Source organism: Moschus berezovskii, chromosome 24 (assembly GCF_049115385.1).
Source record: "Moschus berezovskii isolate FMDL1 chromosome 24, NW_MosBer_1.0, whole genome shotgun sequence".
In the NCBI taxonomy this organism is placed as follows: Eukaryota; Metazoa; Chordata; class Mammalia; order Artiodactyla; family Moschidae; genus Moschus; species Moschus berezovskii.
The window spans coordinates 10,558,482-10,578,740 of record NC_142483.1 but is presented as its reverse complement, the minus strand read 5'-3'; the positions used below and the strand labels follow the sequence as shown (position 1 = coordinate 10,578,740).

Sequence of the window (20,259 nt, the reverse complement as noted above, 5' to 3'; positions counted from 1 at the left end):
GACTGACATCCTCTGAGGCTGTGACACCCAGTGTCTGGACTACCACATGGCATAGTAGGTCGACCTGGGTCCAGGACTCTGGACGCACTGATGTCTGGCAAGGTCCAGAGTGAGCCTGAGCCCAGCCTGCGGCCATCCCAGCTACAACCAGCAGGTGGCAGTGGATTCACACAGACCTCACTGCAGGCCCACTCAGGATGGAGAGCCACTCGTGTATTAGGTTCAGTACGTGGAGACCCTGGAATTGGAAGGCCCTGGGATACTTCAGTAGGGATTGGCCCCACCTGCCTGACCTGAGATGACAGTGTGACCTCAGATAGGTCTGGAACAGTTGTTCTGTCCCCAGCTGTGGCAGCTGACCCTACATGAGGTCACAGCCTGAGCCCCACAGACCTTCTAGGGCCCAGCCTTAGGTGGACAGCAGCCAGGTGGGTGCCACTGCCCTTGACCTTCTGCAAAACTGCAGCCCAAATCCACTTGCCTCTCCTGGTAGGCACTACCAGGAGTGTAGACTTGGGGCTTCTGTTCCAGCAGGTAAAACAGTCACCCAGTACTTCCTCTCATCCTTTTAGCTCTTGCCTTCTACCTGCCGCCTGCCCCCGTGAACATTTGACCTACACTTCTCAGGTCGGGCTGTGAGGCCAGTTCTCTGCTAGGCCTAGCCTTTGGCCATCAGCCCAACTTCCTGTAAGGGAGGAGAGAGTTCAGGGACACAGGCTGCTGGGTCTGGGAAGTTGGCCTACCTGTCTTTTGGAAGTTTAAACTGGTCAAGTCTGGAGGAGGATCACCCTCTGCAGTCTGGACTTGAAGTTCGTCTCTGGGTATCTTTCCATTTGCACAGTAAGATGCCAGGCATAAGGCCCTATCACCCTTCACTGCCCCTCCTACTGACTGCCCCAGGGCCATTCTGCTGTGCCAGATGGCATCCCGTCATCACTGTCCCAGTGTGGGGAACTCCCTGTGCTGGGCCTGCCCTAGCTGACTCTGAAGCGGGAAACAATGGGGGTCATGGCTGTGCTTCCCCACTCCCTCCCACTGGGCTGTGTGCACTTCCTTCCTGCTGGCTGCCTGAGGAAATGTCCCTGCCCTGGAACAGTGGTCTAGCCTTTGTTTCCCCAGGGGCCCCTGCCCTTGGAGCTTCCAAGGCCTGTGTCCCTTACAGAGCCAGCATGGTGGTCCAGGGACACCATCCTCCCATACCATGTCCTGGACTCCTTGGTCATCAGGGGAAGACTAGGATATGTGCCCACCTTCCCCATTCCACCAGGCTTACACAGCCTTCTATTAGGGGAGAGGCCCTAGGCATCAAAGGGGTGGCATGGTAGGTCCAGGGGGAGTAGGCCCAGGGTGATTTGAGGGTGTGCAGAGTTGTCTGCTCCTCTGGAGGAGTCTGCTGGAAACCTGCTGCAGCCCTCCCTGGCACGAGCCACATTATGGACACTCTCTTGCCACAGAAATACACCCCTCCCCTCACCCATTTTGTAAGGAGCCCTGTACTCTGGCAGCATCTTAGTGAGAAGCAACCAGGAATGTCCTCTGACAGGATAGCACCGTACAGAAGGCTCCCAAGCCCTGTCCCTCCTCCCCCCATCACCCACATCAACATGCTGTCACACTTTGTCCACTCACACATGAGATGCTTCCGCTCTCAGTGGAAAAAAAATGACTCAGCTCCTGTAAGTTCCCCCAACACCCCCCACCCCAGGGCTGGTTCTCTTCACCACCTGCTTTAGGAAACCATCTGCCAAACATCCCCCAAGTAGTTTGACTTCCCAAAGCACCACCACCGGGGCCCCTCCACTCAAGCTGCTGGATTTGAGGATGGGCCTCAGCCCTAGGGGCAGGTTTGGGAAGTTGTCAGCATGGGGGAGGCTGGCACCTTGGCTGGGTCCTCCAGCCTTACTGTCACCTGGTGCAGTTTGCTGGGCCAGGGCCTACTCAGGGGAGGGGCAGGGCAGGCAACCAGCCAGCAGGACATACCGGAGGGAAACAGGGTCAAGGCGGTCCCTTCCCCCGCGCCTGTTCCTGGCCCTTTCCTCTCTGAGGGGCAGCAGGAAGTGAGGATAAAGGGTTGGGGTGGGAGGCGGGAGCCGGTGGGAGGGATGGGGTTTATCAAGTCGCCGGCGGGCTGCCCAAAGGGCAGGAGCTGGCGCTAGTAGCTTGGCTAGACTTACCCCGGGAAGGAGGGAGGCCGCCGACCTACTGGGCCGACGGACTCCCACACAGGTGAGCCCAGGGCAGACGACTGGTTTGCACCCTGGTACATGGCGCTCCCTTTCTCTCCTCCCAAGCGCGTGCGCGGGGCATGGGCTGGCCAAGCAGACCCGGGAGCTGAGGACCCCGGGGAAGCGGATTTAGGAAGAGGCAAGGAATTCTCGCTTCCATTGCACCTCCAAGCCTGCTCCCCAGAGGGAGGGGCGTGCAGGGCGAAATAGACGATACCCAGCGGAGGCCCAAGGGAACCCTTCTGGCTGAGCCGGCTTTCTCTGCTGTCAGGCCAGGAACTTCTGTAAGGGTGGCAGCCTTCTCAGAGTTGAAAGGACGACTTGGGGTTCCCACAGGGCCCACAGAGGCTGGACAGAGGGGATAGGAGCCCAAGGACTGGCCCGTCCCAGGTGCAAGTCGGGAGCAGGGGGACGCCCTACCCTCAGGGCTCGCTGGGCTTATAAGCTTCCAGCCAGGCAGGCCTAACTGCGACCCACAGCTTGTGTTACCAAGACAACCACTGCTTCCACCCAGCCCTGGATGGGCTAAGACGCGGGTGCTAGGCCCCCCAGCCCCAGACTTGGCAAGGGGCGGGGATTCCCTTCCGACCAGGGTCGGGGGAGGGGAGCCCTGAACCGTAAGGGGGGCGGGGCAGTACTGTCCCGGGAGATCGCAGACAGGCTGCGGGTCACCGTCCCCCTTTCCATACATAGGGGGCCGCCAGGACTGGAGATTACACTCAGGGGTGCAGAGCCAGATTCACTACTGCCCCCAGCCAAGGCCTCAGGGGCCTACAGCACCTCCTTACGGACGAATGAGGGAACGCCACACTCCCTTCACTCCCTTCCCGACCCTCGTCTTTTACGCTGTCCCTTTAAGCGGCTGGCCGCGTCGCGGAGCAGGGAGGAGTGTACCACTGGCCGCAGGTTGCGGGGGTGAACTTTAGGGCTGACTTGGCGCTCATGGCTGAGACTCCAGAAGAAAGCCCAACTTGGAGGCACCTCAGAGCCCCAGACTGGTGGCTACATTCCTCGGAAGAGGATCTGGGGCCCACGGAGCCCAAAGCGCGGTACTGGCAGCTCGAAAGTCAGGCACACCTTCCCTCCCGCGTCGCAAATCCTGCGCAGGGCCCGCCTCCGCGCTGGATTCTTAAAGGGCCGGCGGGCTGGGTTGGGGGGGGCGGAGACAGTAGAGGCGCTGAGCCGGGGCCGCGCATAGGAGAGCTGCGGGCCGGGCTGGGACGGAGATGGAGGTGGCTATGGCGCAGGTCCCGGCGGCGCCCTGCGCGAGGTGAGGGAGGGCAGTGCGAGCCGAGCTGCTGTCTCCGCGGGCTGTGTTCTGAACCCCCCGGGGAGGCTGCCCAGACCGCCCCCCTTGCCGGCAGGGTTCAGCCCCCACGTGCGGGGCGGGGGCGGGGTTCCGGACAAAGGCCAGGTGGAGTGGGCTTTTACCCCCGGCCGCTTGGCCGGCGGGCACGCGCATTCCTGGTAGCTGTAGAGGGAAAGGCCGGTCTGCTGGCGCCACCGTGGGAGATCCACCACCCCTTTGTCCCCGCGGGGCCTCCACCAAGCTGGGGGAGAGTGTCTGCGCTGAGATAAAGTCTGTTAGCCTCACTTTTCTGTTGGGCGGGTGCTAAAAAAGATACCAACTCTGGGCTGAGTTACAGCTTCCTAGCTACTGCAAGAGCTGTGCCTTCCTTGCCTCACCCAAATGCTGTGATTTCTCAGGACCAAAAGTTCTTCACGGGGTAGAGTGGGCCTCGGTTTGGGCTCTCAGAAACTTTGTCCTGGGTGATACTCAGTCATAGGTGAGCCTCTAGGCAGTGAATCCTTAGCTCAAATTGTCCAGTTTCAGAGGGGTCACAGATCTAACAGGAGTTCCTGCCCAGCCATAGGCTACTTGTCCAGGAAGGAACCCTGTGCTCCTGGCAGTGAGCTACTGGGATGTGTTGGCTGTCCTTCAGTGGCCTATGGTCTTTCAGACCTGTTATAGCTAATAATAGAGTCTGAACAATCCTGGGCACGGTGGCCTAATGAAGCATGGGCCTTGGGAGTGTGGATGGGTTTGGGGTAGATGACCTCCAGGATCCTCTGGACTCACTTGCTGTCTCCCACCTTTTCACCAGTTCCTGAGCTGGTGCCTGGCAGGTGACACTGACTTCCTGCAGCCCCCAGCATGTGGACAGACCTGGGCCCTGCCGTCACACTGGCCCTGGTGTTGGTGGTGGCATGGGCCACGGAGCTGAAGCCCACAGCACCACCCATCTTCACAGGCCGGCCCTTTGTGGTTGCATGGGATGTGCCCACACAGGACTGTGGCCCACGCCACAAGATGCCATTGGACCCAAAGGACATGAAGGCCTTTGATGTGCAGGCTTCACCTAACGAGGGTTTTGTAAATCAGAACATCACCATCTTCTACCGTGACCGGCTGGGCATGTATCCGCACTTCAATTCGGCGGGGAGGTCAGTGCATGGTGGTGTGCCACAGAATGGCAGCCTCTGGGTACACCTGGAGATGCTGAAGGGACACGTGGAGCACTACATTCGCACACAGGAGCCTGCAGGGCTGGCAGTCATCGACTGGGAGGACTGGCGGCCAGTTTGGGTGCGCAACTGGCAGGACAAGGATGTGTACCGCCGATCGTCACGCCAGTTGGTGGCCAGTCGCCACCCTGATTGGCCACCAGAGCGCGTGGTCAAGGAGGCGCAGTATGAGTTTGAGTTTGCTGCCCGGCAGTTCATGCTGGAGACACTGCGATTTGTCAAGGCGTTTCGGCCTCGACACCTATGGGGCTTCTACCTCTTCCCTGACTGTTATAACCATGATTATGTGCAGAACTGGGAGACCTATACAGGCCGCTGCCCTGATGTTGAGGTCTCCCGAAATGACCAGCTGGCCTGGCTCTGGGCCGAGAGCACGGCCCTCTTCCCCTCTGTCTACCTGGAAGAGACCCTGGCTTCCTCCACTCACGGCCGCAACTTTGTCAGCTTCCGTGTCCAGGAGGCTCTTCGCGTGGCTGAAGCCCACCATGCCAACCACGCTCTCCCGGTGTATGTCTTCACGAGGCCCACCTACAGCCGCGGGCTCACAGGGCTTAGTGAGGTATGTGGCTCCCAGGGCCCTGTGTTCTTCCTTGGGAAAGCACTGCACGCAGGTTTGGGTTACCAGGGGGCCTCCTACCCTTAAGTTTACTGACTACACTACATCCCCTCACCTCATTCTCTCTGTAACCCTATGAGCGGGTGACCTTGTTATCTCCATTTTGTGGATAAAAAAATTGAGGCCCAGAGATGCTGAGAAGTTTGGCCAGAACTTCCCAGGAAATCTAGGCAGGGGAGGCACTCGGGCCTAGCATTCTGACTTCGTAGTCCATCCTGACAGATGTAGGGCTTCCCTGGTGGCTCAGACGGTAAAAAATCCACCTGCGAGCCAGGAGATCTGGGTTCGATCCCTGGGTCAGGAAGATCCCCTGGAGAAGGGAATGGAAACCCACTCCAGTTTTCTGGCCTGTGAAATCCTACGGACAGAGGAGCCTGGCGGGCTACAGTCCATGGGGTTGCAAAGAGTTGGACACGACTTATAGATGCATGCCAGGCTCAAGTGGGCTCTTGGCTTGAGAATTGGAGGCCAAAGTAGGGGGTGGAAATGGCTTAAACATTTAAGGAGAAAGTGCAACAGCTGCTGCCTGGGGGTGAGAAGGGGAGGGCTGGGCTGGAGTTGGGGGTCCGCAAATGGGTACAGGCTAGGGCCTGCCCACCCCGTCTGTCCTTCTCACCCTGTGGTCTCACCCACTTCCCCTCCAGATGGATCTCATCTCCACCATTGGTGAGAGTGCTGCCCTGGGTGCAGCCGGTGTCATCCTCTGGGGTGACGCAGGGTTCACCACCAGCAACGTAAGTAAGACCCACCCAGCCAACCAGAGCTGAGTCTGCAGGGAGAGGCAGAGTGCGCTTTTGGCTGCAAACCTCAAAGTGTTCCCTTCCTCTGTTTCCCAAGGCAGCCCGTGTCCCAACAGAGAAGACAGGATCTGCCCCCACCCCCACCCCTGCCCTTCACCCAGGAAGGGGGAGTTGTTGTCTTGACCAGCTCTTGAGTTCCACCCTGCCCCACCTGCCCTGCTGGGTTCCAGTCCCTGCCCGCACCCTCTTCTTAGAAGGAACGGGAACAGTGAGGGGTCAGGCGTACGTGCGTGTGTGTGCGCGTGCGTGGATGCACGTGCTGTTAAAAGAAGGTGCAGTCACGCAGTGTGGACAGAGTTCCCGCATGGGCTGAGGCAGCTGACCCTCCTCCCTGTCCTCTACCCCCAGGAGACCTGCCGGCGCCTCAAGGATTATCTGACTCGGTCGCTGGTACCCTATGTTGTCAACGTGTCCTGGGCTGCCCAGTACTGCAGCTGGGCTCAGTGCCATGGCCATGGGCGCTGTGTGCGCCGGGACCCCAACGCTCACACCTTCCTGCACCTCAGTGCCAGCAGCTTCCGTCTAGTGCCTAGCCACGCACCTGATGAGCCGCGGCTGCGACCAGAGGGGGAACTCAGTTGGGCCGACCGCAACCACCTACAGATGCACTTTCGCTGCCAGTGCTACTTAGGCTGGGGCGGTGAGCAATGCCAGTGGGACCGCAGGCGGGCAGCTGGGGGTGCCAGTGGGGCCTGGGCTGGGTCCCACCTCACTGGCCTGCTGGCGGTGGCAGTCCTGGCCTTCACCTGGACTTTGTAAGCGTCTCTCACCCAGCTGCCAGGCCAGCTGGCCTCTGCCACAAGGGGTCTGCCAGGCATGTAGGAGCCTGCAAGGGGTGGACAAACCAGAGTCTGGAGGGGCAGAGCCCTCTGGGATGCCCAGTAGGATGTCCATACCAGCTCCCACCCCCTGTTCTAAGGGGGAGGGGCAGTCCCCTGGAAGGCCCCGTCTCTCCCTGCCAGAGAGGAAGAGGGGCACAGCTGGGCCGGGGAGGACCTGACCCTACTCCCCTGCCCCTGGATAGTTTATTATTATTATTTTGGGGTCTCTTTTGTAAATTAAATATAAAACAACTGCTTCTTTGCTTGGACTGTCCGTGCCTGGGCCAGGGCATGTTAAAGCGCTTTCAGGCTCTTCCAAATAAGGTTTGAGCTCAGCAGTGTCTCTGTGAGACTCTCTGCTGGGGACTTCTCATCTATAACACACATTCACTGGGATCTGCAGGCCTGAACTGCCTGCTGTAGCTGTCCTACAAGGGCACTGGCCACTGGGAGCAGAGGGACTCCCATTCTACCCCCATACCAAGGACCTCGCTTTCTCTGCATTGACTAGAAAGCAGTTGGGTCCAGCCTTCTGTGAGGGGCAGGGCCCTTGTGCTGCTCCTACTTGGTGCCGTATTCCCAGCTGGGCTGGTGCCAGTCTCCTCGCCTCGCCCACCCAGGGAGAAAGTGGGAAACGGATGTTTGATCTTCCCTGGCTGGGCAGGTAGCCAGATCGCTCCTCCCTGCTATTCTCAAAGGCAAGGGCGTTTCCTCCACTCCCTGTTCTCAAGGGCAGTGGACTTCAGCCACACACACCTCTCCCCTTCTGGGTCAGAGTCCTCCACCAGGTACAGTCATGGGGAGGCCAACAGGGCACCGGGATCTGAATCATGAGGCCCACTTCCTGTTCCACTGCAAAGATGAATGATTGGGTGAGCGAGGGGCCATCCTCAACAGGCAGCCCTGTCCTGGCCACGAGAGAGCATAGCTTGTTCCCAGCCGTCCCAGGGGAGAGAAGGAGCGGCCGGAGCAGTCAGACCTGCTTCACTTCCTCTGCTTCTGTTGTGAGTTACCCTGGGTGGGGCGCTGCCCCTCCCTCCAGCCCTGGACCCACACCTGGATTCCTCCCATCCATATCAGTGAGGACTGAGCCCCTGCCCTCATCTGACACCTACAGACTCAGGAAACTGCCACGTGGTGAGAAGGGCACCCCTCCTTGGGAAGTCCTGATGCCACCACCAGGACTCAGGAAGCACCCTCGAGGAAGGGCTTTCTACACTGAGTTTTGAAAGAGGGGGGACCGTGATGCTGGGAACAAAGCACGGGCGCAGTCTGGAGGAAGACAGAACTCAACGCGGCATGCAGAATTTGAGGCGGGGTGTGACTGGGGGTCTCCACAGGCAGCTCAAGAGTGGCAGCAGGCCTGATTTTGTCTGAGGGCGGTGGCTGTCTCACCTGTTCAGTGAAGGCACTGAGCCACACGCGTGCCAGGGCTGGGCGGGGTGCACCCAGGAACCATACCAACAAAGACAGCCATCCTCAGGGCTATTTGTTTAGTCACGGAGTTGTATCCAGCCCTTTTGTGATGCCATGGACTATAGCCTGCCAGGCCCCTCTGTCCATAGGATTTCCCAGACAAGAATATGCGACTGGGTTGCCGTTTACTTCTCCAGGGGATCTTTCCGACCTGTCTCCTGCATTGATTCTTTACCACTGAGCCTCCTGGGAAGCCCATATATTCAGGGGTATGATGGTGTAAATGGAGATGCACATTGGATGCTAAGGCCAAGTCAGATGCTGGACAGTGGAGAATGTTCCACAGAGAAGCACTCAGGCAAGAGGATGGTGTGGTTAGAGCTTGGGAAAGCCATCCCCCCAAATCCAGAGAATGCTGATGGGCCAGATTGTGCCGATTGCAGCCATAGGTTTCTGGGGGTAATGTAGGAGTTGCCTCAGTTTCAGGAGGTAGGGTGCAGCTTTGGGGAGAGGGGGTCAGGGGCTACCTTGACAGTCTCCTGTCCCCTCAGCCCTTGGGAGTTGTGCCAAGCTCTCTAATACTAATGCTCATCCCTCAGGGACCCTGCATTCTGAACAGAGTCCTCAGCTTCCTCCGTCGTGATTAGATCCCGTGCTTGGGTCTGGCTGGTGTGCTCACAGCCCCCAACACCCGGGGCCCTCCCCTTCAGCCCTGCCCACTTCATCCTAGCCAGCCTAGAGGACCAGTCTGGACGGTAGCCAACTGTGTCCCTGCTCCAGTAACCACTGTGCTGGGGGGCCATGAGCTCAAGTTCAGACTGGGCTGTAGGCCCAGGCAGTGCGTTCCCCTGGACCAGGGATGTGATGCTTCCTTCACCCAAGTCAGGCAGGCAAGCCTGGGCCAGGGCACCTCGAAGGTCTCAGTTACTAGCGTCTGAATCAGCAAACAAGGGAAATCACAAAGGAAAGAACAAGTGTGTCATGCTCCTACCCATGGTCACATACGCATGGAGTCGAGTGGTCATAAGATAACGGTCTGAAACACCCCAGATCCTGGGCACCAGGCCCCACACTCGCACATGCCTACTCTCCTGGAGTTTGTGGAGAGGCCCAGATGGTCACTAACTGGAGCCTCATAAAGGCTCAGTTGCTGAGCCAGCACATACACAAAGGGTGACAGCGCAGCCCTGACTGCAGACACAGGTCCCTAAAGCAGGGGCGACGTATCCACTAGGCACGGTAGGCACAGGGCCACAATATTTATACAGGCCCACAAAAAATGTTTGAATTTTAATCTTTTTTAATCAGAAGAAAAAATGAGTTCAGTCTAGATTATATCTGTTCTTATACCAATTTAGTTGTTTTATATATATATATTGGGCTTCCCTGGTGGCTCAGAGGTTAAAGCATCTGCCTTCAGTGCAGGAGACTCGGGTTCGATCCCTGGGTCGGGAAGATCCCCTGGAGAAGGAAACGGTAACCCACTCCAGTATTCTTGCCTGGAGAATCCCATGGACGGAGAAGCCTGGTAGGCTACAGTCCACAGGGTCGCAAAGAGTCGGACACGACTGAGCGACGGAACGGAACGCATATATATATATATATATATATATTTTTTTTTTTTTTTTTTTGACTACAAGGTTGTGAGAGCTTAGTTCCCTGATCCGAACCCCTGCCCCCTGCATTGGAAGGGCAGAGTCTTAACCACTGGACCACCAGGGAATTCCCTTAAAATGTTTTTTTTAAGAAAGGGGTCAACAAAAGCGAAAGTGCCTAGTGCCCACAGATGTCATAATTCAGCTCTGTGCGGAAAGCACCCAGACTCCACTATTACAGACAAGCCTGCCCAGTGGGTTCTGCCACCCAGACAGCCCCCACGCACTGCCTCCACTCACACCCCATCCCAAATAAACCCACCCCAGTCCTGACAGAAAGACCAGCCCCAGTGCTGACAGAGTGGGAGGGGCCACTTCCCGCCCAGTCCCACCTCCGACCAAGGGCTTTTTTTTTTTTTTTTTTATGCTAGGAGTGCAGGGGTGGCTCAGCTGTCTGGCCCAGCCCTCTCACCCAGGGCCCGCCCCTCAGCCCGCCCCCAGACTGGGTGGAGTGAGCCCTTACAAAAGCTCATCGTTTCCAGCAGCAGTTTTCTTCCTCCAAGAGTGTTGGTTCGCCTGGTGCCAGAGTTAAGGAACAGAATCTTGCTGATCCCTGCACAGGCCCTCACCCTGGGGTCAGGAAGTTTGGAGAATGAGGCCTTTCAGCCCTGAGGTCAGCAGGGACAAGTGGGCAGACTGGAGGGTGTTCAGAAGGGCTGGGTTGACCTTTCCTGCGTCACTGAGCGTCCCCTTCTCCAATGTCTGGCCAGGATTCCTCGCGGAAGAGACAGGGAAACCCCTGCCTCCATCTGTTGGCCAGCCTGGGGGCTGAGGGCCTGGCTCTCACCCACGCTTCTCAAGACAGATGTCATGGCTTCTATGGCCCTTGGGGAAGTGGGGGTGGGCGAGCTTAAGCCAAGACAAGGTCTGTAAGGGAGGCAGAGGCCGGCCCAAGAGGCAAGTCAAGTGTGCCCTCTAGGGGCTGTGTTCCCCTCAATGCCTCTCCTTTGCCCTCTGATCACCCTCAGCCCTGCAGGTCCATACTTGCCTGAAGACAGAACAGAAGTGGATTCATAAGGGACTTGTCCTGCCTGCCCTCAGTAGGGGTCAGAGAGTTCAAGGCCTGCTCTCTGCTTTGCCCTCCCTGGCCAGGTTTCCCTACACCTGCCCTGGGCTATGGCAGCCCACTGGCTTCCTGTCTGCACCCTCTTCCTGAACTTGATTAGCATGACCCAAGGCTCCCGGGACCCTGTGGTACCTAACCAGCCCTTCACCACCATCTGGAATGCTAACACCGAGTGGTGTGTCAAGAAACACGGCGTGGATGTGGACATCAGTATCTTTGATGTAGTGACCAACCCGGGGCAGACCTTCCGCGGCCCTAACATGACCATTTTCTACAGCTCCCAGCTGGGTACCTACCCTTACTATACATCTGCTGGGGAGCCTGTGTTTGGTGGCCTGCCCCAGAATGCCAGCCTGAATACCCACCTGGCCCACACATTCCAGGACATCGTGGCTGCCATCCCTGAGCCTCACTTCTCAGGGCTGGCAGTCATTGACTGGGAGGCATGGCGCCCGCGCTGGGCCTTCAACTGGGACACCAAGGACATTTACCGGCAGCGCTCACGGGCACTGGTACAGAAGCAGCACCCAGACTGGCCAGCTCCTCGGGTGGAGGCCGCAGCTCAGGGCCAGTTCGAGGAGGCTGCAGAGGAGTGGATGGCAGGCACCCTCAAGCTGGGACAAGCACTGCGGCCTCAGGGCCTCTGGGGCTTCTATAATTTCCCTGAGTGCTACAACTATAACTTTAAAAGTCCCAACTATACCGGCCAGTGTCCACTAAAGATCCGTGTCCAGAATGACCAGCTCGGGTGGCTGTGGGGCCAGAGCCGTGCCCTCTACCCCAGCATCTACCTGCCTGCAGCACTGGAGGGCACGAAGAAGGCACAGATGTACGTGCAGCACCGTGTGGCTGAGGCATTCCGTGTGGCGGCAGGTGCTGGGGACTCCAAGCTGCTGGTGCTGCCCTACATGCAGATCTTCTACGACATGACTGACCACTTTCTGCCCCCGGTGAGTCACCTGTTCACCTGTGACCCCGCCCACCTGTGACCTGCCTTGCCAGGCCTTAGTCCAGCACCTGAGGCCACACAGCCCTGGGGCCCTTTAGCCTCAGGGCACACCTTCATCCATGCCCTTTCACATTCTTTGAGCACCTCCTGTGTGCCAAGTTCTGATTCAACCTTCTTCAGAAAGAAAGTGTCCCTGCCTGCACGGCACTCACAGGCTAGAGGGAGGGCAGGCTTGCCTCTGGTCACCAAGGCTAGAGCAGCCCCCAGTGCGGGTTATGAATTATTTGTCCCATCCAGTAGTGATACAGCAGCCTGCTGTGGGAAGCCAGAGAGGCCCCCTCAGAGCTATTCTGTCCTTTTCTCAGGAGGATCTGGAACACAGCCTGGGAGAGAGTGCAGCCCAGGGGGCAGCGGGAGTGGTGCTCTGGGTGAGCTGGGCGAACACAAGCACCAAGGTGAGCTCAGGACCAGGATGGGGGTGAGGGTGGGGGCACGGGTGGGGCCGCCAGGCTGACAGGGGAGACCCCAGCCCACCTTTTACTCCTGCAGCCTTGGCAAGTGCTTCAGTGTCCTAGGTGGACCCATGCATGGCCATGGTGTCTCTGATGCTCCCCTTCCCACCTAGGAATCATGTCAGGCCATCAAGGACTATGTGGACACGACACTGGGACCTTCCATCCTGAATGTGACCAGCGGGGCTCGTCTGTGCAGTCAGGTCCTATGCTCCGGCCATGGCCGTTGTGCCCGGCGCCCCAGTTACCCCAAGGCCCGCCTCATCCTCAACTCCACCAGTTTTTCCATCAAGGCTACACCTGGTGGTGGGCCCCTGACCCTACAAGGTGTCCTCTCACTCGAGGATCAGTTGCGGATGGCGGTGGAGTTCGAATGTCGCTGCTACCGTGGGTGGAAGGGGACACGGTGTGAGCAGTGGGGCATGTGGTGATTGGCATGGGCACACATGGAGTACCTGATGCAGTCTGGGCCTGGCTAGGGCTTTCCCAAGTCCAGGCAGTCACAGGAGTCAAGGTTACAGTCAGAAGTCCACTCAGCCAGTGTCATGAGCATACACCAGTGCATGCACACTTGCTTACAGACCGAGATAGCTGCATACGGAGTTAGAGACCTGGGCATCCACCCAACAGAGTCAAAAATACTTCCTCTGGAGACACTGAGTCAGCCTTCAAACAGAAGCAGTCACAAGCACTGACATTTGGGACTTCCCTGGCCATCCAGTGGTTAAGACGTGGAGCTTCCACTGCAGGGGGCATGGGTTCGATCCATGGGTGGAGACTAAGATCACGCATGCTGCGTGGTGCGGTTAAACAAATAACAAATAAATAAACTGACATTCACTGGGCATCTACTCTTTCAAAGTCCTGTGCTAAGCATTTTATGTAGGCTAACTTAACTGTGCAATCCTAACACGACGCTGTAAGGAAACTGAGGCACACCCAGGGAGGGTAAGCACTTTCCCCAAGGTTGCACAGCCAGAAAACAGAGCAGCTGAGATTCAAGCCCGGGCTGCCTGGCCAGAGAGGTACAACCTTTTGGCTCCTACTGATAAGTCGATGGGCTTCCCTGGTGGCTCAGAGGTTAAAGCGTCTGCCTCCAATATGGGAGACCCGGGTTCGATCCCTGGGTCGGGAAGATCCCCTGGAGAAGGAAACGGTAACCCACTCCAGTGTTCTTGCCTGGAGAATCCCATGGACGGAGAAGTCTGGTAGGCTACAGTCCCCGGGGTCGCATAGAGTCGGACACGACTGAGCGACTGAACGGAACGGAACGGATAAGTCGATGGTAACCAGCTCTGCAATGCACTCTGAATCCGTTCAGAGGTAGCAGTTTCACAAATAAAACAGAATTCTAACTTCAAAAGCTGTTTGTTGAGGGTCTAAAAAGTCCAGGCGCTGGTATCCAGAGAGTACAGGAAAAGTTCTTTTCTCTCACTCAGATCTGATGTGTGTCCAAGGGCGGCTGCTTCCCAGTGTGGGGCCCAAATTTGAAATAGAAGCTCCACCTGATCGTTTTCATGCCGCGGAGGAGGGATAGCGTGAGCCCAGATAAAGCTAAACTTTGGGCGAGACCTATCTGAGGTTGGGGCGGGGCGAGGACGGAAGCCCAGCCAACCCGAGATGGAGCCAGGCTCACTGGGAGCGAGGCCAGGATAAACCAGGGTGGGAGGGACAGAGCTAAAGACCGTGTAGAAACCAGTCTGCGTCTGGTCTGTATCATGACCCGCCGGGTCGGGGGCGGGGCCTAGGCGGAGGTACAGGGCGGCCGGGGCGGGGCCTGGCCACCCGGAAGACCCGGGACTAGTTGGTGTGCCGCGGGCCGGGACAGCTGCAGTTCGTCCGCCGCCCCGCTAGGGGGCGAGCGCCGAGAGCCGGAGGGGTCCGAGCCAGAGACAGCGAGATACCGATCCAGGAGAAGCGAGGACGCGGAGCATCCCGGAGCCCGGCAACATGTCAGTACTACCCCGTCCCCATGCGCAGCGCTCGTCTTCACTGTCCCCCCCGCTCTCCCCGTCCGCCCCGCGCGGACAGTTCTCAAGTGACCAAGCCGCCCCGCACGCCCCCCTTGCATCTGTCGTTCCTCCCAGAGCATGCCGAGCCACACCCGCCCAGAGTCTAGCTTCCGAAGCCCCCACCCCTAGACTCCACGGTTTGTCACCCACTGGGAGGAAGAGGGAAATCGAGGCGGGAGAGACCGCCGCCTCTCTAGGTGGACCCGGGAGCCCCGCCCCACAGTGGGTGGGGTCGGCATAGAAGGGGTTAAGTCCGTGGGGGAAGTCTGGGGTTCCAGGCCCAAGGGGCGGATCCTGGGGCTTCCTCCCTCCTGGTCCAGAGGTGCAGCTGATGCGGAGGTGGCTGATGCAGGTGAGAGGCTTATAGCCTTCTGAGTGTGAAGGAAGGGGTGTGAGGGAAGGGGGCTGCCTATTACCGGCCAGTGTGAAATTGACTTCAAGCTCACAGGGTCTTCCTGGGGAGGTGGGGATGGGGAGGGAGCCAGCGCATCCCCTCTGAAGCAGGTGCGTAGAAAGGTGGGGCCCGGAGGCCACCTGTCGCTAGAAATCCCCCGGCATAGACCCTCCTGCCAGCAGAACCTGAGGTGGGATGGGCAAGCAATGGAGTTTGGGGGCAGGAGGTCTGAGCCCCCAACCTGCTAGCCGTTAGACATCCCTGTGGGTGTAGGAAGGAAGCTGTGGTTCTTATCTAGAGTGACTACGGAACAGACCAGTGGGGGAACCAGGCCTGCAGGAGCTACGTTGCTGTATGAGCCAGGCCCCTTCTGAGGGGCAGTTGGGTCCATATGCAATCAAAATGTACCGAGCTGGGCCGTTTTGGGAAGGGAGCCATGGACTCTGTCCCCTAGGCAGGGAAAGCAGTCCAGGGAGGGGAAATTGAGCCTGTTGGGTGGGTGAATGGCAAGCCAGGATCTGTTAAGTGGCCAGCATGGCCCAGATGTTCATAAAGGCTAGGACTTGGAGTAGGGAGAGGGGAGTTCATGGGTTAGCTGTGTTTTCTGCAAAGGTAATCTGGGATTAAAAAAAGGAGTTGTGGTATCTAGTTTGCATGTTCTGTCTGATGGCCAGCCGGCTGCAGTGGTGTAGGGCTGGATCTACTGTCCTGGGGAGGACAAAGTGGTAGCCAGAGCAGGCTGGGGCCAGGCCTCTTGAGTTCTTGGGGCCGGCCCTAGCCTTTAGCCCTCAGCCTCCATCCAGTATAAGGCAGAGCACCCTGGACCCATCCCCTGTGCTCTCCATCTGAGTCAGCGCCTCCAAGTATAAGGGATGGGATCCTCCAGGTCACCTGGGCCATCAGATGAGATCCAGGATGCATGGCCCCCCCTAGCACTCTGTCAGCCACTCCCTGCCCCAACCCCATCCTCCCTTCTGGCACAGCCCAGCATGGCTGTTATCCACAGGAGCAGCAACCTTGTGGTCTGAGGAGATCCCACTGCCTGGAGACTGTGGCCTTAATCCCCTGCCTGGCCCTGAGCCATCTGTACCCCAGCAGGAGATGACCCTGGCTCCCAGCCTGACTCAGCTGGGCCTGGATCCTACATGTAGACGAGAACTGACTCTGAGCCCTGGCCGAGGCCTGCTGATCTGTAGCCTAGACCCTGTGTACCAGGTGGGGCCGATCCTGAGTATCCGCCCAGCCCAACTTACTCTGGATCCTGCATGCCAGCCAGAGGTGACCCTGAGATCCAACCTGGCCAAGCCGACCCTGGATCCTCCACGCCAGCCAGAGCTGACCCTGAGCCCCAGGCTAGCTGAGCTGACCCTGATTTCCGCATGCCATCCAGAGATGACCCTCAGTTCTGGCTCAGCTCAGCTGACCCTGGATCCTGCACGCCAGCCAGAGGAGACCCCAGTCCCCAACCTGGTTGAGCTGACCTTGGAGCCTGTGCACTGCCGACCTGAGCTCCTGGATGCCTGTGCCGACCTCATCAACGAGCAGTGGCCCCGCAGCCGCGCCTCCCGCCTCCACTCCTTGGGCCAGTCCTCAGACGCCTTCCCTCTCTGCTTGATGCTGCTAAGCCCCCGACCCATGCCAGAGGCAGCCCCCATTGTGGTGGGCCATGCCCGCCTGTCCCGGGTGCTGGACCGGCCCCAGAGCCTCCTAGTGGAGACCGTGGTGGTGGCCCGGGCACTGAGGGGCCGTGGCTTTGGCCGCCGTCTCATGGAGGGCCTTGAAGCCTTTGCTCGGGCCCGGGGCTTCCGCCGGCTACACCTCACCACCCATGACCAGCTGCACTTTTATGCCCATCTGGGCTACCAGCTGGGTGAGCCAGTGCAGGGCCTGGTCTTCACCAGCCGGCGACTGCCTGCCACCCTGTTCAATGCCTTCCCCAGGGCCCCCTTTCCCTGGTCACCCTGCAAGGTCACCCCTAGCCTGACTGCCCAAGCTGTCCCAAGAGTCCCCAAGGGGTCATCATTGCTGCCACCCCCTCCCCTTCCTGAACCCCCGACCACCTTACCCCCACCTCCAGCAGGGCCCCCTCCACAAAGCCTCCTGGAGACACAATACCAAGACTTGAGAGGACGCCCCATATTCTGGATGGAGAAAGACATCTGAGGCTATTCCCAGGGCAAGATGCTGTCTTTCTGGGTCAGTTGACTGCCCAGGACAGTAGCAGCTTCAGCCCACTGGCCATCCCTCAGCTTCTAGCCCCTGAAGGAAGCTTCAACTGAGGCATGTTTCCTGAGTGCCAGTGGAGATGGCACCATGGCTGTGGCTCAGAGCTCTCACTGTGGCTGAATAAAGGCTTGTTGGGTGTGTCTGTGACAGTGTATTTGTTGACCCCCACCCTCATCTGCCAGTCATTTCTTAGGTCCGCTATCCCTGCAGGAGGCCCCCGATGCACCTTGGCCTCAGGGCCATGGATGGAGGGCAAGCCCTTGCTTCTCTCACTCTGCCTGCCTCAGGCATCAGGGTGTTTCTTTCCACTTTCACTCATCACCATTCGCCGAGCACCTGCTGTGCGACAGGTCCTGGATTGGGCACAGGCAGGGAGGAACTAGACAGATACAGTCTCAACTCAAGGGACAGGGCAGGCATATAATGACAAGGCCTATGCTGGGGCAGTGGGAGCTCAAATGTCCTCACTGCACTTGCGCCAGAAGATGATGTCATAGCAAGAGACCTGAGTGCTGAGTAGAAATTAAGTCAGGCAGAGTGGAGGTTGAGTTCTTAGGTTCCTGTTCTTAGGACAGGAAACAAAATGGGCAGAGGAAAAAAAGGGGACTTGTGAGAGCTGAGTGTGGGAGAGGTGTCAGAGGGCACAGTGCTGCCATGGTAGAGATGGACAACAGGGAAGGGAGATGCCCTGGCCAGCTTGGGCTGGGGTTGCTCTGAGAGGTCTACGAGATCCCATAGGAACCATGCTTTTCTCACCTCTCTTCCTTGTGAGGAGGAGCTGGAGGAGTCTTCCCAGCTTGGTCTGCTGTGGGGAAGGTGTGGCCATGGCCGTGGACTCTTAAGCTCACACCCCCTCTCTCCTGCAGGTTTCCATTCCTGGGGCATGACCATGCAGCTAGGCCTGGCCCTGGTGCTAGGGGTGGCCCTGTGCTTGGGGCATGGCCGATCCTTGCTTCAGGCCCCTGCACGCCCCTTCTCGGTGCTGTGGAACGTGCCTTCAGCACACTGTAAGAACCGCTTTGGCGTGCCCCTGCCACTCGAGGCCCTGGGCATCTCAGCCAACCGTGGCCAGCATTTCCAAGGCCAGAATGTCACCATCTTCTACAAGAACCGGCTGGGCCTCTACCCCTACCTTGGGCCAAGGGGCACAGCTCACAATGGGGGCATTCCACAGGCTGTGCCTCTGGACCGCCACCTGGCACGGGTTGCATATCAGATCCGCCGCAGCCTGTGGCCAGGCTTCGCTGGCCTGGCAGTCCTGGACTGGGAGGAATGGTGTCCACTCTGGGCCGGGAATTGGGGCCGCCGCCAAGTCTATCGGGCTGCCTCCTGGGCTTGGGCACAATGGGTATTCCCCAACCTGGATCCCCAGGAGCAACTCCACAAGGCCCGCATTGGCTTCGAACAGGCAGCCCGTGCACTGATGGAGGACACACTGTGGCTCGGCCGGACGCTGCAGCCCCATGGGCTCTGGGGCTTCTATCGCTTCCCAGCCTGTGGCAATGGCTGGCGTGGTACAGCTTCCAATTACACGGGCCACTGCCATGCTGCGGCCCTGGCCCGCAACACCCAATTGCGTTGGCTCTGGGCCGCCTCCAGTGCCCTCTTCCCCAGCATATACCTCCCACCCAGGCTACCACCTGCTCACCACCAGGCATTTGTCCGATACCGCCTGGAGGAGGCCTTCCGTGTGGCTGTTGCTGGGCACCCACATCCCCTGCCTGTCCTGGCCTATGCCCGCCTCACACACCAGAGCTCTGGGAGGTTCCTGTCCCAGGTGAGTGAAAGCTGAAATCTAGGGGTCTGATGGGGAGGCATGACATTTTCTGAGTGGAGGGCCTGAGAAGCCCCTCAGAGAGGCTCAGGGCCAAGGAGCCCTCCTCTAGAGGTGGAATCAGATCATGGCAGTGAGCCATGAAAGTTCTTGAAGGTAGAGGTAGGGCTAGAAGGAGCTGGGCATTCCTGCCCTGGCTTAGCAGCTCTCTGCCCCCAGGATGAACTTGTGCAGACCATTGGTGTTAGCGCGGCACTGGGGACAGCCGGCGTGGTGCTCTGGGGAGACCTGAGCTTCTCCAGTTCTGAGGTGATCATTGCCCCCCTCCAGCCTGCCACACAGCCTATGCTGGGGTCCCAGAGATGGGGAAAGACCATGGCAGGGCCATGGGACAGGAGCATTGATACATCCCTCCCTTCTCCTCAGGAGGAGTGCTGGCATCTCCATGACTATCTAGTGGGCACCCTGGGCCCCTATGTGATCAACGTGACCAGGGCAGCTGTGGCCTGCAGTCACCAGCGATGCCATGGCCATGGCCGTTGTGCTTGGCAAAACCCTGGACAACTACAAGTCTTTCTGCATCTGCAGCCAGATGGCAGCCGTGGAGCTTGGGAGTCCTTCAGCTGCCGTTGTTACCAGGGCTGGGCTGGCCCTACCTGCCAGGAGCCTGGGCCTGAGCTTGGGCCTGAAGAAGCAACATAAAGCCAGGAGTCACCTGCCCCTGGCCATCTTGTTCCTGCTGCCATTTTTCCAGCCCTGGAGGGAGGACTCTGTCCCCCTCTTGTTCGATGTAGCTTATTGTCACTTCTCCCATGCACATACCCCACTTCCCAAAGCACCCCTGGGGAGTGGAAGAGGCCAGAAGAAACACACCATTTTAAAACCAGAGGCCCTCTGTGATCACCTGATCCTCCTGACATGAAAGCAGCCCCAGGAAAAGTCAATATGCCAAAAAGTTAAGGTTGCCAGCCCAGGGCTCTGTTCTATATCTCACTGAGTCTGCGCAGAGGTCACAGGAGACCAGTCCTGGGGCAAGGGGGTGGGGCCCCAAGGAGATTCTGGCTAACATCTGTCAAGTGCTAAGCTGTTGCCTCTACTCTGCTTTCATCATAAAGTTACTTTTTCTTTCACTGCCTGAGGTTTGGCTGGTCCCGAGTTCTTCCAAACCCACCACCCTTCCCGTGGTGAGCGTCCTGATGCAAAATGCAGAGAGATGCGGGTCCTGCGTGGTGGACAGCAGAGTGCGGGCAGCTTCAGAGTTAATGAC

General features: G+C 58.6%; 4 protein-coding genes across 12 annotated transcripts; all 4 read left to right on the top strand.

Annotated features, from left to right (window-relative positions):
* The first annotated feature begins 2,088 nt into the window (after positions 1-2,088).
* HYAL2 (hyaluronidase 2) lies at positions 2,089-7,245 on the top strand. 2 transcript variants are annotated; one of them, XM_055413887.2, is made up of 4 exons: positions 2,089-2,226; positions 4,331-5,310; positions 6,012-6,101; positions 6,516-7,245. In XM_055413887.2, the coding sequence occupies exons 2-4, from the start codon at positions 4,381-4,383 to the stop codon at positions 6,924-6,926; spliced, it is 1,431 nt and encodes a 476-aa protein (XP_055269862.1). In that variant the 5' UTR covers positions 2,089-2,226; positions 4,331-4,380; the 3' UTR covers positions 6,927-7,245. The 2 variants fall into 2 exon arrangements, with proteins under 2 accessions (XP_055269862.1, XP_055269863.1); XM_055413888.2 differs by lacking the exon at positions 2,089-2,226 and adding an exon at positions 3,384-3,495.
* Positions 7,246-10,163: 2,918 nt separating this feature from the next.
* HYAL1 (hyaluronidase 1) lies at positions 10,164-13,426 on the top strand. Of its 3 annotated transcripts, none has more exons than XM_055413886.2 (4): positions 10,164-10,672; positions 11,152-12,075; positions 12,440-12,529; positions 12,700-13,426. In XM_055413886.2, exons 1-4 carry the CDS (start codon positions 10,652-10,654, stop codon positions 13,015-13,017), a joined length of 1,353 nt encoding a protein of 450 aa, XP_055269861.2. In that variant the 5' UTR covers positions 10,164-10,651; the 3' UTR covers positions 13,018-13,426. The 3 variants fall into 3 exon arrangements, with proteins under 3 accessions (XP_055269861.2, XP_088687679.1, XP_088687680.1); XM_088831553.1 differs by having other exon boundaries at positions 10,165-10,672; positions 11,028-12,075; XM_088831554.1 differs by having other exon boundaries at positions 10,170-10,672; positions 11,927-12,075.
* Positions 13,427-14,409: 983 nt separating this feature from the next.
* On the top strand, positions 14,410-17,365 carry NAA80 (N-alpha-acetyltransferase 80, NatH catalytic subunit). Of its 5 annotated transcripts, none has more exons than XM_055413891.2 (2): positions 14,410-14,538; positions 15,999-17,365. In XM_055413891.2, exon 2 carries the CDS (start codon positions 16,094-16,096, stop codon positions 17,153-17,155), a length of 1,062 nt encoding a protein of 353 aa, XP_055269866.1. In that variant the 5' UTR covers positions 14,410-14,538; positions 15,999-16,093; the 3' UTR covers positions 17,156-17,365. The 5 variants fall into 5 exon arrangements, with proteins under 5 accessions (XP_055269866.1, XP_055269867.1, XP_055269869.1 ...); XM_055413892.2 differs by having other exon boundaries at positions 14,457-14,538; positions 15,976-17,365; XM_055413894.2 differs by having other exon boundaries at positions 14,472-14,538; positions 16,091-17,365.
* HYAL3 (hyaluronidase 3) lies at positions 14,467-20,191 on the top strand. Of its 2 annotated transcripts, none has more exons than XM_055413890.2 (4): positions 14,467-14,538; positions 18,085-18,995; positions 19,212-19,301; positions 19,419-20,191. In XM_055413890.2, exons 2-4 carry the CDS (start codon positions 18,102-18,104, stop codon positions 19,692-19,694), a joined length of 1,260 nt encoding a protein of 419 aa, XP_055269865.2. In that variant the 5' UTR covers positions 14,467-14,538; positions 18,085-18,101; the 3' UTR covers positions 19,695-20,191. The 2 variants fall into 2 exon arrangements, with proteins under 2 accessions (XP_055269865.2, XP_088687681.1); XM_088831555.1 differs by lacking the exon at positions 14,467-14,538 and adding an exon at positions 14,898-14,950.
* Positions 20,192-20,259: the final 68 nt, after the last annotated feature.

Excerpts from the sequence above, each read along its gene's own strand:
- HYAL2 (XM_055413887.2), top strand. The coding sequence starts at position 4,381 with ATGTGGACAGACCTGGGCCCTGCCGTCACACTGGCCCTGGTGTTGGTG. Across the intron at positions 5,311-6,011 it reads GGCTCACAGGGCTTAGTGAG|ATGGATCTCATCTCCACCAT; the intron begins GTATGTGGCTCC and ends CTTCCCCTCCAG. Across the intron at positions 6,102-6,515 it reads CAGGGTTCACCACCAGCAAC|GAGACCTGCCGGCGCCTCAA; the intron begins GTAAGTAAGACC and ends CTCTACCCCCAG.
- HYAL1 (XM_055413886.2), top strand. The coding sequence starts at position 10,652 with ATGAGGCCTTTCAGCCCTGAG. Across the intron at positions 10,673-11,151 it reads TGAGGCCTTTCAGCCCTGAG|GTTTCCCTACACCTGCCCTG; the intron begins GTCAGCAGGGAC and ends CTCCCTGGCCAG. Across the intron at positions 12,530-12,699 it reads GGGCGAACACAAGCACCAAG|GAATCATGTCAGGCCATCAA; the intron begins GTGAGCTCAGGA and ends CTTCCCACCTAG.
- NAA80 (XM_055413891.2), top strand. The coding sequence starts at position 16,094 with ATGACCCTGGCTCCCAGCCTGACTCAGCTGGGCCTGGATCCTACATGT.
- HYAL3 (XM_055413890.2), top strand. The coding sequence starts at position 18,102 with ATGACCATGCAGCTAGGCCTGGCCCTGGTGCTAGGGGTGGCCCTGTGC. Across the intron at positions 18,996-19,211 it reads CTGGGAGGTTCCTGTCCCAG|GATGAACTTGTGCAGACCAT; the intron begins GTGAGTGAAAGC and ends CTCTGCCCCCAG. Across the intron at positions 19,302-19,418 it reads TGAGCTTCTCCAGTTCTGAG|GAGGAGTGCTGGCATCTCCA; the intron begins GTGATCATTGCC and ends CCTTCTCCTCAG.